Source organism: Schistocerca cancellata, chromosome 5 (genome assembly GCF_023864275.1).
Source record: "Schistocerca cancellata isolate TAMUIC-IGC-003103 chromosome 5, iqSchCanc2.1, whole genome shotgun sequence".
NCBI lineage: Eukaryota > Metazoa > Arthropoda > Insecta > Orthoptera > Acrididae > Schistocerca > Schistocerca cancellata.
In genome coordinates, this window is record NC_064630.1 from 299889975 (window position 1) to 299908155 (window position 18181).

General features: G+C 40.2%; 1 protein-coding gene across 1 annotated transcript in view; it reads right to left on the minus strand.

The window, feature by feature from the left end:
* LOC126188970 (uncharacterized) overlaps window positions 1–18181 on the minus strand; it is a 296440-nt gene that overhangs the window by 119965 nt on the left and 158294 nt on the right. The window contains exon 8 of the mRNA XM_049930740.1: window positions 13029–14081. Coding sequence (XP_049786697.1) covers window positions 13029–14081 — 1053 coding nt within the window. The remainder of the gene's footprint in view (window positions 1–13028; window positions 14082–18181) is intronic.

Genomic DNA, 18181 nt, shown 5'->3' on the forward strand with positions numbered 1-18181 from the left:
CAGGCCATGTGCAATTCTAATGGAAGGTCTTTTAAAGTTGTACAAACACAACACCAGAAGTAACACCAAACAAGTTTTATCCTGCTTCCACACGAAGAGATTCACAATAACAATGAATGAAGTACAGAATAATACAGACTCTCAAACTGTAGAACACATCAGTATGCAATCTTGTGAGTGAGTATATACGAGGGTAATCCCAAAAGTAAGGTCTCCTATTTTTTTATAAGTACATAGAATTGTTTATTCCTACTATAGTTTACATCAGATTACAGCTTGAACATTTAGCTATTTTTCGACATTATCACAATTTCTGTCGATGCATTTTTATAGATGTTGTGGCAGTTTTTGTATGCCCATGTTTTACCAGCTCGCCGCCAGATACGCAGCTTTGGTGGAGAAGGATGCTTCCACTGGTGTGACTGTTGCTTGGTCTCAGATGTAAAGAGGTATTCCCAGGTTTCATCACCTGTGACAATTGAGTCCAGAAAGTTGTCCTGTTCGGTTCCAAGGCGATGAAGAAATGTGCAGGAAGTATCAACTCGTTGCCGCATGTGGTCCTCAGTCAGCATGCGTGGCACCCATCTTCCGCACACCTTCCGGTAGTTCAATGTTTCTGTTAAAATTCTGTGAGCGGTGCTTCGGGAAACCTCAGGAACCAACGTGCAGAGATCATCCAGGGTGATCCGCTGATCTTCACGCATGCTTTGCTCAACTTTCAACACTGTCTCCTCAGAAATTGATGATCTCCCACTCCTTTGTTTGTCGTGAATTTCGGTCCGACCAGCTGCAAACTCTCTATGCCAATTACGGACATTTTTGACATCCATGCAGCACGACTCACTATTCCCTTCTATCAATTGGCAACTGATTCCAATCGGCGCAGTGCCCATTGCATTCAAAAACCAAATAACACAATTCGCACTTGGCAGTAGCATCCAACTGGAGCCCTATTCTCAATGGCTACCAAGCCAAGAATGAGCACCTCAGCGCAGTGTGCACATGTTTACACCCAGCACGTGAAGCACCTTTCATAACAGTGAGACCAACTGCCACACAAACAGAGTTCTGTACTTATAAAAAAAAAATTAGGAGACCCTACTTTTGGCATTACCCTCGTAGTAAATAAACAAATCTAAGTGAGGCTGAGGGTCTGGTGCAGCAGGCTTACACTTGGCTGTTGTGCCCAGTGCCTGCTCCGTCTTCTGTCCAGGTTGTGGGCAATTTCTCTAGGTCGGCCATGGAGGCCATTGTATCGAATAGTGTTTGATTATGCATGCTAACACTACAGGGGTAAGGCATTGGTTGGAGAAAAGTGTTCACTGTGCATCTATCCATGTCTTCATCAGTAGGTGACGACTGCTGGAACAGGTGTCATGCTATCACAGGAAAATGTGGTCTGAAATGGTGCGGCCATGGACAGGCGTGGCAGCAGCCACTACTCCACGATAAGATGTAGGGGAGCAATGATGATTACGGTGCTGTATCCATGTCCACATTCCGACAGGCATTCAGCAATGGAGGCAGGACAGAAGATAATGGCGGCCCAGTGCCGACTACTCTGCCTGGCAACAGTGGCATCCAGAACGAAGACAGCCCAGGAGTCAGAGGAGGCGCGTTCCACAATGCAGGGACTGGAGCATATGGTGGTTATGGTCGTGGGGGCAGAGGGCTCTCCAGTGCATGGTTTCTGGATGGAGGTGGTTGTAGTTTTGTGACACCAAGTCATTGGAGGTGCGCATAATGCAGAGGCGGCAACCTTGGCAATGATGGACAACCACTGGTATCCACTAAGGGCACTGGCCAAATCTGCAGGCTCAGACAGAGGGGTCCGGACAGAATCGCTGTGACATGGGTGCTGGTGGGTGACCAGGCTTTAGTACCAGCAGATGACACAGCATACTTGGCTGGCGGCCATGAAACAGCTCCACCGAGCTATGGTCGCTGACTGGAGTGACCCTACATGAACTCAAGAAACTATCGAGGGGTTCCTCAGGAGTATATTGAATGGTGTACTTTTTCATCTGCATATTGAATGTTCAGACTGGATGCTCTGCCTCTCCATTGGACAGGGGTTGAAAGAACGGAGCAGTAAAATGCCAGATGTCATTCTCTGTACAAAAATCTTGACAATCTTGAGACAAACTGTGGGCGATTGTCTGTCACAAGTGTGTACGGCAATCCTTTTACGGAAAAAAAATCTAACAATCGAAAATCCAGGATGGAATGAAACAATATTGTGGAAAGGAAAGTTGTTACTCACTACTCACCATATAGCGGAGATGCTGAGTCACAGATGGGCACAACAAAAAGACTGTCACAAATTAGTTTTTGACCAGTAAGGCCTCGCCAGAATTAGATGGCAAACACACACATACAAACTCACGCAAACGCAACTCACACACACATGACCGCAGTCTCAGGCAACTGAGGCTACACTCAGTCTTTTTTTGTACATATCTGTGGCTCGGCATCTCCGTTATATGGTGAGTAGCAGCTTTCCTTTTCAGAATATTGTAAGGAAAAATATCTGTGGGTGGGCCACGATCTATCTGCTGTGAATGTGGATGGGCAATGAAACACAAGGAAATTTTGAGAAAGCATCAACTACTACAAGTCAATGTGAGTTAAGAAATGGATGCACAGAATCAGCATAAATACATTCCCAGGGGTACTGGGGGCAGGGCACAGGGAAAAGAGGCCCATAGTACAGTTTGATGGGTGATGCACTGTAAGCAGGCTGACACAACACACGTTAACTCTATGACAATGCCCAGCCAAAACATATGGCAGCAGGCCAGCAATTTCATACAAGAAACACACCAATGGTTCAGGTGGAGAAGGTGGCATCACAACCCTGGGCGCTGACTCTTCAGTAGCCAACAGTAACACACCATCAAATACTGAGAGGCAGTGGTGGAGAGCATAATAATTACACAAAGGATCCAATGCTCAGCAAAGTGGTTTATCCGACTAGCCATGGTAGACAAACTGAACAATCTGACATAAGACAGGATTGGCCGCAACAGCCACCAAAATCCAAGAACTGGTAATGGGAAAACCATCCATGGTATTTTGGGCTTTAATATCTAAATGGAAACTTAACAGATTATCCTGATCAAATGCTGGATTCAAGCCAATCAGCAATTGAGAAAGAGCATCTGCATTAGCGTTTTGTGCTGCGGGTCGGAAATTAATCTCATGGTTATAGCATGACAACACAGATCCCTGGTGATTGGCCACTTTGTCCAGTAAAGATACTGAGGATTGGAAAAAGAATCCAGAAGTTTATGATCAGTAATCAAATTAAACTTAGATGTATAAAGGAATATATTAAATTTTGTGAGCACAAACACACTATCAAGAGCTTATTTTTCATCTGTGAGTAGTGCTGTTGCGCCTGATGTACAGTTTTGGAAGTGTACGCAATAGCGTGTTTAGACCTATCCAAATATTTGTGCATGAAAATGGCCCCAAGCCATACTAGGAGGCGTCTGTGGCCAAAACAAGATATTGGCCTGGTTGGAAGATAACTAAGCAAGATGCCAAGTGCAATTTTGACCCTAATAGAGTAAAAGTATGCTTGTAGGTGTGTGACCAGTGAAAAGGAACATCTTTATGTAAGAAAGCATGAATGGCTGTGCCAAAGTTGCTACACAAGGAAGAAATTCATGGTAATGTGTGGCCTTTCCGAGAAACGCTTGCAACACTGACATTGATAGGATGTGGCAAAGATGTAATGGCATCGACACGCTGGCATATAGGCTTGCTGACAGCATGCGAGACTTCAAAACTGAGATAGATGACAGACAGCTGAAAAAATTATATAAATATCCATCTGTTGAAGAACCTGCGACCACAATATCATCCAGATAGTTAATGCACCCCCACATAGAGGGCATGAGTTGCTTCAAAAATTCTTGGAAAATGCCAGGGGCACTAGCCATGCTGAACGGCGGGCGCTGGTACTGGTATAACGTGAAGGGGGCATTAACAACTAGAACACATTTGAACTCATTATCCAGAGGCTTCTGACAAGTATATTTTGGAGAAATAATGACCCCTGCAAAGCTGTGCTAGGAGTTTATCTGGATGGGATAAGGGAAAGGTGGCAGTAATAGACTGTGAATTTATAGACACTTTAAATCACCAGAGCTGAGGGTTGCAGTTACGTTTTTGACAATTACCAATAAAGTAGATAATTCACTCGAGGAGACAGGTGAGATAACACCCAAAGACTTATGTTGATCTAGTTCCAATATGACTTGCTCTTGTAAAGCTACTGGGAATGGGAAGCCGCGGGAAAAAAATGGGGGTGCACTATTGGTTTCACTGTAATGTGAGCCTTGAAATTGGTAGCATACCCTAAACTTTCCAGAAACAAGGAGGAATATTCTGAGCAGAGTGTGTCCAGTTGCTGGTATGCAACTTGATCCGATACCAGATGCACTTCATCAGAATTGGAGAACCCAAAAAGTTTGAAGGCATCTAAACAAAATACGCTTTCAGTGTTGGCATCATCCACTATTAAAAATCTCAAAGGCCAAATAACTGCTCTGAACACTATGTACGTAGAAAACTGTCCCAGTATAGAAATTTGTTGTTGGTTGAAACTCACCGACCTATGAGAGACAGGGGAAAATGCCGGTGATCCAAGATCCACAAAGGTTTAAGAATTAAACAAATTCACTTCTGTGCCCATGTAAACTTGCATGTCTAACATCTTGACTGTCACACATATAGAGTCGTATCAATGTAGAATTTGTTTGGAGCTACTTGGGAAATGCTGTTCACATCCATGTTCATGTCTTGTGAAGGAGGTTCGAAATTCCACAGAGACACAATGGTTGCACATTACCCAGCGCTTAGCACATGTGGTCCGTTTATGTTGAACAAAGCACAACGGAAGAGGAGTAAGAAGCCGCTGTTGTGACGCTGCTGCTTAGCATGGTGCTGTCCCGTGTGGTGTGGAGACTGTGGTTTCACAGCTGCGATGCCGCCCCCCCCCCCCCCCACCTGTGAGAGCTAACTGATGGTGTATGAGGAGGAGAAGGAAGCAGCGGCGGCTACTTCACATCATGCTTCTATCTGATTTCCTGCTGCCCTCAATACTTCAAAAGACTGAGCAATATTCAGAACATTTGTGAAAGGTGGATTTTCACATTGTACAGCACGTTCACGAACTTAACTATCAGGGGGCAAGCATGTAGTAGCATCACGAACCATCGAGTCAGTGTATGAGTCACAGTGGGCCTCAGTAACAGACTGGAAATGATGGCTAAGCCCAAAGCACAAACTATGTAGACTGTTGCGGCTGTTTCTGAGAATGGTAGAACTCAATGTGAGCAGCAATAACAAGAGTACATTTGCAATGATAATTAGAGAGCAATTGACACATTTAACCAAAAGAGGAACTGGCAGGTTCCTGAGGAGGAGCTAGCTGACACGAAAGGTTTAAGAAATTTTGTCATGACAGGAGAAATTCATGACAGGAGAAATCTGTGACAAAAATAAAGCCTTACACCAACTGACGTTAGTGACTCCAAAAGCTTGAAAATGTGGGCGAAGGCATTTTTCATATGCACCCAGATCTTCTCAGAGTCATCTTATGGAGGAAATGGTGAAGGTTGCTTCAATGGCAGTGAAACATGGGGCGCCAACGAGGCTGCCAAACTGTTTATTGCCTGCTGCTGTTCTACAAGAGATTTAAGAATTTTTTACGGTATATTGATCCATGAAATGAAACATGCGGAGCAAAGTACCACAGATATTGGAATTCCTGCCAACTAATTTTTATTCTGCTTCTATATTAAGACATTCACAATAACAATGAATGATGTAGGAAACAGTACAAAGTCTCATAAGTATAGAACACATCAATATGCTATGTATCACATACAATAAACAAGTAAACCTAAGTGAGACTGAGGGTCCTGTGTGCTGGGTTCAAAAATGGTTCAAATGGCTCCGAGCACTACGCGACTTAACATCTGAGGTCATCAGTCGCCTAGAACTTAAAACTAATTAAACCTAACTAACCTAAGGACATCACACACATCCATGCCCGAGGCAGGATTTGAACCTGTGACCGTCGCTCGGTTCCAGGCTGTAGCACCTAGAACCGCACGGCCACTCCGGCCGGCTGCTGGGTTCATATTGGGCTGTTGCACACATGGCACATGAACCAATGAAATTTTATGAAGCCACTCACTAAGAAATAACAACAGGTAATTTTCTATAGGAAATACTCTCCTACAAGGAATAAAGCAAAGAACTGTTCAAGTCTGAGTAAGACTCACGCGCTGAGGGTTACGATTAAACATAAACTTTATTATGTATAGAGGCAGTTCATCCATTCTGGGAATCAATAACCTTGTTCATCTTTGCTTGTTATTGACATTGATACTAGCAAGATATTGGTCCCACAGATTAAAAGATTTTTGTGGATGTTTTAATTTTAGTAATACAATTGTGACAAAGTCATGCAGGAGATAAGCAACCATTATTATAATAACCAGAAGTTCTGCATTAAGGCAGACTGTGTCGCAATGTTAAAACTCAAACTTCAGGCAAGGAATGACTTTATTGATCATATGAAGTGTTTCGGTATTTAACCATCATCAAATATCCAGGAGCAATTGCTGCACGTAGAGATGGCATTTCAAACTGTCTGCGAATGCTTCTTATACACACAGTTTGAAACACAATATCTACACGCTTTAATCACTCTTGGATATCTGATGATGAATAAATTCTGAAGTGCATTGTGTGAGCAATAGTCATTCTTGGCCTTAAGTTTGACTATTAACTTTGCGACCCAGTCAGCCTGAATGTAGAACTACTGGCTGTTTTAATCTCACATTTCATATTGGTTAACAAATGACAAAACAACTTTTTTTTTCTTGTGATACAACTGCAAATTAACAATTTTTGTATTTTTCCTTTACTTGGACTGTGAAACCTTGCTTCTTGCCAAATTTCATGATTATAGGCCAATAAGAAATACCCTATAGGGTTTGATGAGCGAGTTTGCGGGTATTCGAATATGTCCATGGTAAATGATAACAGCCAAACAGTTGCAGGATAAAGATTTATTGAAATCCTTGACCACGGTTTCGGTATATCTAAATATAACTTAATCAGAAGCAAAAATACACTAAAATCACATCCTGCAGTGGAGATGAATAAAACAATCGTGCCAGAGGTGTCACCGGTAGTTAAAATTATAATATCACCTCCATCTGTACAGCATAATTAAGAAGAGATGGTCGATGCAATTGTGGCATACTGACAGTATTAAAATATCACCTCCACCTGTAAAGCATAATTATGAAGAGATGGTCAATACGAACGCGGCATACTATCAGTACGCCGCATTCGCATCACCCATCTCTTCATAAATATGCTGTACAGATGGAGGTGATATTTTAATTTTAACTACTGGTGATGCTTTTGGCACGACTGTTTTATGCATCTCCACTGCAGGATGTGATTTTAGTGTATTTTTGCTTTTGATGAAGGTATATTTAGATATACCGAAACTGTGGTCAAGGATTTCAATAAATCTTTATCCTGCAACTGTTTGGCTGTTGTCATTTACCGTGAAGATTTTTAACAGTTGCTGCTTCAGCCATGTTTAAAATTTTGATTAAAATATGTGACATAAATGGCCAAATCTTTTTATTGCACTGACTTAGAAGCTTCAATTTTTTATACCACCAAAGGACCACAGACCTCAGAATGTGACATACATTTCAACTCAATATGGGAAGCTGTTCCTGAGAAAAAGGGTTTTTAACAGTCAGATGGACAACAAAGCAATTCTATTAGGTTCCATTTGTACTGACTGAGGAATGGAATCCGAAAAACAGTAAACTTTGCTTACTCTTAAATGTTTTATAATTGTTGCTTGTAAATCTTGAACTTTTGCAGAATTTCAGTATTAACTTTCAATGGGCAGACATGAGGAAATAATAAAGAAAAGATGTAAAACAATTCCTGACACCCTAATACCTATCCTTTGTCCAATAATAAAGGATCCTAATTCACCGTGGTAGTCAAGGATGTAAGAAAGTCAAAACTGTACATTGCACAAATTTGTAATTCCATTTGTTCAATGAGATATCCAACTAGTGTCTGCTGTCATTGACAACTACAGATTTTTGGTTGCACCATTGTGTGGCGCCATAGATGATGTAACATATGTTCGGGAGAAGCGAGATGATAATTTTTAGTGACAAATGGTACAAGGATTGATGATGAAAATGAATTTATTTGACAATCTGTAATTATGATGTATGAAGATGTACAAGAGAGTTAAGGCATAATATCACTGAAGAGGTCAAAGGAATCTTAATTAAAATGAACATTTTCAATCTTCTTTCACTTTCTGTTATCTGTTGTGTGTTCTCAAATGAGCTGCACACTGAGGAGTGTCTTCCTGAATAATTCATGACAAAATTTGCACATTTTATTAAAATATACTTCAAGCAAGTTTGAAATATTGTCTCTCTGAGTTATTTAAAAAGCAGTATGCAAATATTAATCAGCGACATGAGAGAATAATCCACAGCTAAAAAGTTTGATTAGCTTGTATTAGAATTGCAGACAGCATTAAATCATTATTAGAAGAACAGCAAAGTCTACCATCTCCAAGGAAAAGAAAAACTTTGATAAGGTAATCTTTACTGGATGCCAGTTATAGTACCTGCTATGTGACTTGTGAAAATACAGTAAGAGATGTTAAATCCAACTATCAGCAGAACTGTAAAAAATTATTTTATTTCTTCATAATATTAATCTTCCCTGTGAGAAAAGCTCTTTCTTTCTCTCTACACTTAATAATACAAATATTTCACTGGTAACATGAAAGCAGCAATAACATGTTCAGATGATTACTAGGAAGATATTTACGTCATGCTAATAGAATTTTATAACAAGGAAATAATAATAAGAATTGCTGGTTAGACTGATATCGAAGGGTACTTGGAAGACTGAAACAATGTTTCCAGAATGAATGTTCACTCTGCAGCAGAATGTGCACTGATTGGAAACTTCCTGTGGATTAAAACCATATACTGGACTGGGACTCGAACTGCCTTTCGTGGGCAAGTGCTCTAGTGACTTGAGTTATCAAAGCACGACTCACAACCTGCCTTCACAGCTTCACTTCTGCCATATAATGTTTTTATACAAGCAACCAGGTATTTTAATTTTCCCATCTGCAAGTTAGGAGTAAGAGTGTCACAGTAGTAGTGTGTTAGGATACTGAGTAGAGTACCAAGAAAAGAGGACCTACACTTGTAATAAGGTGTGGGATAGAGTGGAGTATACTCTATACAGGGACACCATCTCTGTAGAGAAAAGGGGGACGTGTATCTGAGGAATGAGGTGGTGGTGGGGGGCGTGAACAATTTAATTTTACTAGTAATTAAATTTTTGAGACCTACTCCAATATTTTGCAGAACAGAACCAAGATTATGATGTGAAAGTTTAAGATTTCGTAATATTCAGAGTGTAGTTTCACCCGATCAAAATAAAACTCATTCTGAAATGGAGGCGTAGCAAGTGTCTATTACTTTACTCATTATAGGTCTAATTTTGAAGACTCTTTCTTGTACACTAATGCAAATTGCAAGCAATAATATAGTGGCTATTAGTGTTCAATTATTCGTCATTGCAAGGCAACTTTAGATGCAAAGGTGCATTATTCCAACTATAGTGAACTTGCCATTATGGTTCAAATACTGGTGAAAATTACGCTATATGCAAATGTACAGGCACATTACTTTGACTATAATGCAGTTGACATTAATTTTCTAGTAACTGTCAGGATAAAACAATAATGTGTGCAAATGGGAAGCTGATCATTCCCAACATAAAGACAGTTGCTACTACCACTGTAATATAACAGTGTCCATAGAGTTGTATTTACAATAAAATTGGTGTGTGTGTGTGTGTGTGTGTGTGTGTGTGTGTGTGTGTGTGTGTGTGTGCGCGCGCACGTGCGTGCACGGTCTTATGCAGGAAGGTGTGGAGTGATATGCGTTGATACACAGCACTCCAGAAGATTGGTGCCGAATACTATGTGTTCTTACCACCAAATATACTCGCAACTGAGGGAAAACTGCAGATGTTGTACGGGGTTGTTATTTTTATTTGCTTGTGTTATTAATTAAAACTGGAGTTCTTATGTTACTTGGTGAAAGTTAAAATAGTGTTGTAACTTTCCTTAACAGTAATGGAAGTACAGATGGAGTACAAGAGAAAAATCGAAGGGCAGCACGATCAGGAATGAAAAAGAAGAAATACTAAAGTAGTATTTCAATGTTGCCCTGACACAATCTGTTAGCAAAGAACAGCTCCAATGTCAATGATTTAGCACAATACAAGAAATACGGCAGAATATTACAGAAAGTAATCCAGACATCTAAGCAAGTGCATTATGAAAATAAGATAGCAGCATATGGCAACAAAATAAAAGCAATATGGGAGTGAAAGAGGAGACTGGTGGAACTAGAAAGGAACAGGAGTTGCTAGCTTTAAGAATGGGTGATAGGTTGCTAACAGTTGGGTGTAGTGTGTCAAATCTCTTTAACAAGTGCTTTATATCCATTACTTATAGCATGTGATTTTCAGGGTTAGTAAATACTATCCCCTACAATACCTGAAACCAGCCTTTACATGTAACTTCAGTTACATGATTTACTGCACTCACTTCACCAAAAGACATAACATCCATCACAAAATATTTAAAATTAAAGGACGCTAGTGGTTATGATGAAATACCAACAAAATTTTTTAAAGGGTATTCTTATGAATTTAATAAAATCTTAAGTTATACATATATCCAGTCTTATCACCGGATACTTCCTGATTGGTTGAAATATACTATCATTGAACCTAATTTCAAGAAAGGGGATAAGAAATGGTATCAAACTACAGACCAGTTTCACTTCTGCCAGCATTCTCGAAAATTTTAGAAAAAGTTTATATATACCTGACCACAAGTAACATCTGTGCAAGGCATAGTTCAGATTTCTGAAGGTTTCCAAAACTGAAAACACTATTCATACATACAGTGAGAATTTGCTTAATTCATTAGGTAATAAATTACAAGCAGCAGATATTTTCTGTGATTTGTCTAAGAAATTTGACTGCATGAATTAACTCCCTTTTAAATAAATAAAAAAAAGGTTGGTCACTGGCAATGCTGCAAAACTGTTCACATACCACAAACAGGAAACAATGGGCACCAGTACAAAAGACCGATGAATTAAGCTATCAGTCATTATCATATCAAGAAGTAATTACATGTTGTGTCCCACAAGGGTCCATCTTGGACCACTGCTTTTTCTTTTGTACATCAATGACATATCATTAGTTACATCACCAGATGTAGAAGTCCCCCCCCCCCCCCCCCCCAGATGAGACAGTTACTGTGTATATAGCAAATCGAGCACTTAACTGTGTATAAGCAAATCGAGCATAGTTTTGAAAAGAGCAGCCAATATTATTTTCATGGATATTAATAAATAGTATATAGCCTACTTACTGTCATTTAACTTTGAAAAGACACACTGCATGCAGTTCAGAACATGTAAGAGGTTTACATGCACAGTATGAAGAAGCACACAAAAGAGATGCCGACAGTGTTAAATTCTTGCGATTAGAACTTGATAGTAAATTTAGCTGGGAGGAGCACACTGCAGAACTGCTGGAATGCGTACACAAATCATCATTGGCAATGTGAGTGTTATCAGACATAGGTGACATAAAAGTCAGAAATAGGAGAGGCAATGTAATTGGAGTAGGAACTGCAAAAGGGGCTATAACTCTAGAGTGGGAACAGCAAAGGACTTCTAACACCATGAGTAGCAGAAAGGTGATTTTACATTTTTGTTTGTTTTAACCATTAGCTGGTGTGTGTGTGTGTGTGTGTGTGTGTGTGTGTGTGTGTGTGTGTGTGGGGGGGGGGGGGGGGGGTGGTAGGTGTGCATAATATACCTACTTGTTTTTATGAACAGGTACACTACCAAGCTTTAAACAGTGTTTAAACTGTATGAGTTTGTTCTGATACAGTATGTTATTTTATTTGCTTACGGTATGCAGAAAACTAAGCACTAAGGTGCGGTCAATGATAGATGCAGAGGTTATGGGGATAGCAGGTCGCTAACCACATTGCAGCCATTGTCAATCTAGATATAGAAGCCATCTACATACCAACTCAAAAGAAAATGATGTCCTACAGGGTCATTGAAAGTACTAATGAGACTGTTATAATTCTGTATGAGTTGACTGAATGTAGTTTTTGGTTCAGTTAAGTTACACTCTTACAATGCTCCTATACTCTGTGACACTGACACTATGTTTATGATTCCAGAAGAAATAAATCTGAAGATTAACTGAATTTGCCTGTATATTTATTATTCAGAAAGAGGTGTTAGCAAACATTTTAACTTAATTAGTTTGGCAATACTGTATTTAAAATATTCGACAAGAGTAGAGATGCTAAGGTAGAAAATCTTGCAACATATGGGAAAAAAAGGAAAACTATGCACTTCAAGTATTAGCAATCATGTTCTCAAAAAAAGGAAGAAAACTTGTTTGCGTCAAAGAATATTTATAGGTACAGATAAGGAATCTTTTCTGACACAGCTGATCAGATGGAATCATGACAATATTAGGAACAAATACAATATATTTAAATTAGGGAGTGGACTCAATGAAGCCATTATTAACAGGAGACTACCTCTCAAAATAAACCAGTTGGGGTGGGTCAATCAGGTTTAATGAATGTGTGTGCACTGCAAAAGGCAAATGCTTAATGTATGGAGATCAGAAGAAGAAGAAGAAGAAGAAGAAGAAGAAGGAGGAGGAGGAGGAGGAGGAGGAGTCAGATTCCATTTCCTTAGCATTAACCACTATATGTGTCAAGTCTGAATTCTGCAAGTATCTTGCATTTCAGTTTTTATCCTCCATGTTAACCACAGTTTAGAATAAAGATACAACCATGGCATCTTACTTACCTTTCAGCCTTGGAAATGATGAGATTCTCTATCTCCTTACACTTGTTTTTCGCTGGTGATGTTAGTTTCTCTTCTTGAATCCCAAGTACTATAACTTCTTGTTTTTCAGTTCTACTCCTCATTTTCACTGCTGTGGAGTATAATGTTTCCGAATGAACTGCAGTTTCATTATTGGAAGAATCACCTTTTGAAGTTTGTGATCTAGTACAGAAAGTTGAAGCAATACCTGCATCTCCCACCCCACCATCAATGGTCATTCTGATTTTAGCACTTTCTCTTGTTGATGTGAAGTCTCTGGCAGTCTTTGCTGATTGAGAACACTCTGTGATACACTGCACAGCTGGGCAGACAAGTGCACCACATGCTGCTGCAGCACAGTCTCCGACACTTAACGTTACTGAAGGTACATTTAGGGCTCTGTCCACTGATGGTGTGTGCTGTTCAGTACCTTGTACGACAGGAAGACAATCTTGAGCTGTGTTTGTAACTGAACAGGAGCCTTGAACAACATTTGGTGTCGGCTGGCTTTGTATATTGCTGCAAGAAACATTAGCCTCACACGAAACGATAACTTCCAGTGTCTCACATGGGAGACCGACTTCCCTGAAGTTGCTATCAGCATGATGTTTTTCTTCAGGCTCCTGTGACTTGTTTACTTCTGATGTTACATTCTGCATTTCATTAACATCTGATCTGTCTATTGAATTAATATCATCACTGAACTGTTGATTGTCCATTTCCTTCCCAGAGTTGGAATTTATATTTTCTTGCACAGATTGTTTTAAACATTTGCTATAACAAGAACTTACTAAATAAAATTCTGACAGAGCGTCCTGTTCTTTGTTCTTGATGAGGTAATTTGATGCATTATTCTTGATGACTGTTATCCTTTCCCTTGCTTCCGGAAGCTTTATTTCTGTGTTCAAATATCTGTCACTCATTCTGAAGTCCATTTGACTGCTGTCACAAGTCACATTTTGTCCTATTTCTTCACTCCTACTAGACAGGTCGTCAAGTCTAGCAGCTTCCACATTTGGATCTTGGGCACGGAAGCTGTGAAGGGAAAATGACCAAAAAGCAATTAAGAATTGCAAACTGTCAAGCTACACCACTACTGCAAAAAAGGTAATCATCACTGTGGGAGAACAAAATAGAAAATTAACATTAGAAAGCAGCCATGAAAATAAATGAACACTAACAGTAAAGGCAAAATTATGGAACCATTGCTTACGTGACTAGATACGATACACAGTCGTAATTGAAAAGATAACTCAGGAATTCCTCAAATGTGTTCATCACTAAATATATAAACTTGCCAATCCTTGGGACGATGGGCTCTGTGTCGCCTTAAAAAATATTGGTACAACTGGCCCACCTAGTTGTATCTTGTAAGGGCTTATACACAGAGTTACAGTGAAAGCTGCAATGATTTGTGAGGAAAATGGGACCCACTGCTCTTCACCACAGTTCCCAAAGCAGCAGTAGTCACCCTTTCTCTTGGCATTAGTTGACAAAGAAGCTTCCATCTTAAAATATGATAACTTTTAGGAGAATGAAAAACTCCACTATACAGGGTGTTACAAAAAGGTACGGCCAAACTTTCAGGAAACATTCTTCACACACACAGAAAGAAAATATGTTATGTGGACATGTGTCCGGAAACGCTTACTTTCCATGTTTGAGCTCATTTTATTACTTCTCTTCAAATCACATTAATCGTGGAATGGAAACACACAGCAACAGAACGTACCAGCGTGACTTCAAACACTTTGTTACAGGAAATGTTCAAAATGTCCTCTGTTAGCGAGGATACATGCATCCACCCTCCGTCGCATGGAATCTCTGATGCGCTGATGCAGCCCTGGAGAATGGCGTATTGTATCACAGCCGTCCACAATACGAGCACGAAGAGTCTCTACATTTAGTACCTGGGCTGCGTAGACAAGAGCTTTCAAATGCCCCCATAAATGAAAGTCAAGAGGGTTGAGGTCAGGAGAGCATGGAGGCCATGGAATTGGTCCGCCTCTACCAATCCATCGGTCACCGAATCTGTTGTTGAGAAGCGTACAAACACTTCGACTGAAATGTGCAGGAGCTACATCGTGCATGAACCACATGTTGTGTTGTACTTGTAAAGACACATGTTCTAGCAGCACAGGTAGAGTATCCCATATGAAATCATGATAACGTGCTCCATTGAGCTTGCACAATTGCGTGCAGATTCTCGTCAGCCCACACATGTTGATTGTGAAAATTTACAATTTGATCATGTTGGAATGAAGCCTCATCCGTAAAGAGAACATTTGCACTGAAATGAGGATTGACACGTTGCTGGATGAACCATTTGCAGAAGTGTACCCGTGGAGGCCAATCAGCTGCTGATAGTGCCTGCACACGCTGTACATGGTACGGAAACAACTGGTTCTCCCATAGCACTCTCCATACAGTGACGTGGTCAACGTTACCTTGTACAGCAGCAACTTCTCTAACGCTCACATTAGGGTTATTGTCAACTGCACGAAGAATTGCCTCATCCATTGCAGGTGTCCTCATCGTTCTAGGTCTTCCCCAGTCGCGAGTCATAGGCTGGAATGTTCCGTGCTCCGTAAGACGCCGATCAATTGTTTCAAACGTCTTCCTGTTGGGACACCTTTGTTCTGGAATCTGTCTCGATACAAACGTACCGCGCCACAGCTCTTGCCCCGTGCTAATCCATACATCAAATGGGCATCTGCCAACTCCACATTTGTAAACATTGCACTGACTGCAAAACCACGTTCGTGATGAACACTAATCTGTTGATGCTACGTACTGATGTGCTTGATGCTAGTACTGTAGAGCAATGAGTCAATGTCAATACAAGCACCGAAGTCAACATTACCTTCCTTCAATTGGGCCAACTGGCGGTGAATCGAGGAAGTACAGTACATACTGACGAAACTAAAATGAGCTCTAACATGGAAATTAAGCATTTCGGGACACATCTCCACATAACATCTTTTCTTCATTTGTGTGTGAGGAATATTTCCTGAAAGTTTGCCCGTACCTTTTTGTAACACACTGTATAAATCAACACGAATTCCACATCTGAGATCTTGTGAAATTCACTTCATTCTGATATCCAGAGCACTGTCGACAATGACACCTAGGTTGATGCTGTGTTCACATTTGATACAACTCTGCATTGTCATTCAGTCCAAAATACAAGCTTACCAATTTCTGAATCAATTTTTTGATTGGACTTTGATGCAAGCAGAACTCAACACATTGCTTTTAATTTAGCAGAATCAACAGATGTAAAATGTAATTTCAGGAGTACCCAAGGAAGTGTGGTAGGACTATTACTGTTTATATAAATGATCTAGTGGAAGCTCCACGAGGCTGTTTCCAGACTACAGAGTTTTCAATAGGAAGATAGCAGCAACTGTTTCTTAATTGCATGAGTACCTACAGAGGAACGATAATTGGTGCAGGGACTGGCAACTGACCATGAACATAAATAAATGTAATGTCTTGCAACACCTACTATTTTTGATAAATGATAAATCTCAGTAAACAGCAACTAACACAAAATACCTGGGAGAAGCAACCTGGAAGGAGCTAAAATGAAATGACCATATAAAACAAATTGTAGGAGGAGCAGACGCTAATCTGAGGTTTATTGAAAGAATCTTAAAGCTACGTAAAATATCATGAAAGAAGTGGGTTACAAAATAAGTTGTTTAACTTATTTTTCTGAGTGTTGCTTACTAGTTTGGGAGCCTTAACAGCTTGAATTAATAGAAAAGACTGAGAAGATACATGAAAGAGAGGTGTATTTGGTTGCGGGATGACTTACTCAAGGGATCAGTAAGTCAGCGCATGAGTGCTATGGAGACGCTCAACATACTCAGTTGGTAGACACTACAGGGGAGGTGTTGTGCATTGTGGACAGGTTTATTATTTAAATTGTGAGAGAGAACATTTCAGGAAAATTGGGACAACATACTGCTTCCTCAGACAAATGTTTCACAAAATGACCACAATGAGAAAATCAGTTATGATACGGAGATTCGCCAACAATCATTCTGCTCATGCACCATTCGAGACTTGAACAGCGACGAGAGGTAAAAGATAATTGTACCAAAAGTACCTTCTGCCACACACTGTAAAGTGGCTTGCAGGGTATAAATGTAGATGTGGATGGCAAAGGTGACAAGAATTAAATAGTAATGGGAATGGGAAACTGTAATGCAGATGTTGGTGAAGGTCAGTGACGTAGCGTGATGGGAGACTTAGTCTCCCATGTATTTGTGCTTAAAAAAGATGCAATATTAATTCATACAAAAAATTTAAACAACTTTCTAATAAGAGCTCTGAATGTGCAAAGACAACTGTTTTGTAGCCCGTGCCACATCCTGAGTATTGGTGTATTTGCCTGCTTGAGACTCAACTGCTCTCAGTCTCTGCCTCCCTTCCCTTAGCTGGCTATGTGCACCTGCACTTTAGTGGCATTCTTGGCTCCCCACCTCTTCCCCTCTTCTACGAAGGCTGGTGCACTGCACTTGCTAGCAGGTATCGAGACTAGTCTCTGCCGCTTCTATGCTGGCTTTTTAACACAGGAGTGAACAGTCGTGTGATTTGTGTTCATAGTCATTCTTTGCGTGATTTTAGTGCATATTTTCATTGTGTCACCACCATGAGTGAGCCAGCAACTGAACACCTAATAGAATTTTTATTAAAAATGCCTTTTACTACATTAACATACTACCTATACTTAGTGTAGTTTTATGTGAAGCCAAACAAAAACACACTTTTCAGACAGCCTCGTATGAAAAGTATACTTGGCTGACTGTGAATGCAGTTAATAACAGTTATGTTGTTATATATGTCTTCTGTATGGTGGTGATAAGGAATGGTGCAATGAGGGCATTTTTACAATGAAGAACTTTGAAAGGAAAGCACAAAAGCATCAGATATCAAAACGTCACCTGCAGAACAAAGAATCATTTCAGTTATTGGGCAAAAGTAGAACTGAGCACGCCCTTTCTGAAGCCGCTTGTCTGACAGCAATAAAATACAACGAACAAGTTGTATCCAACAGGAGAGTATTGGCTCGTCTTATTCAGGCAATTGTATTTCTTTTTAAACAAGAATTGGCCTTTCGCAGCCAT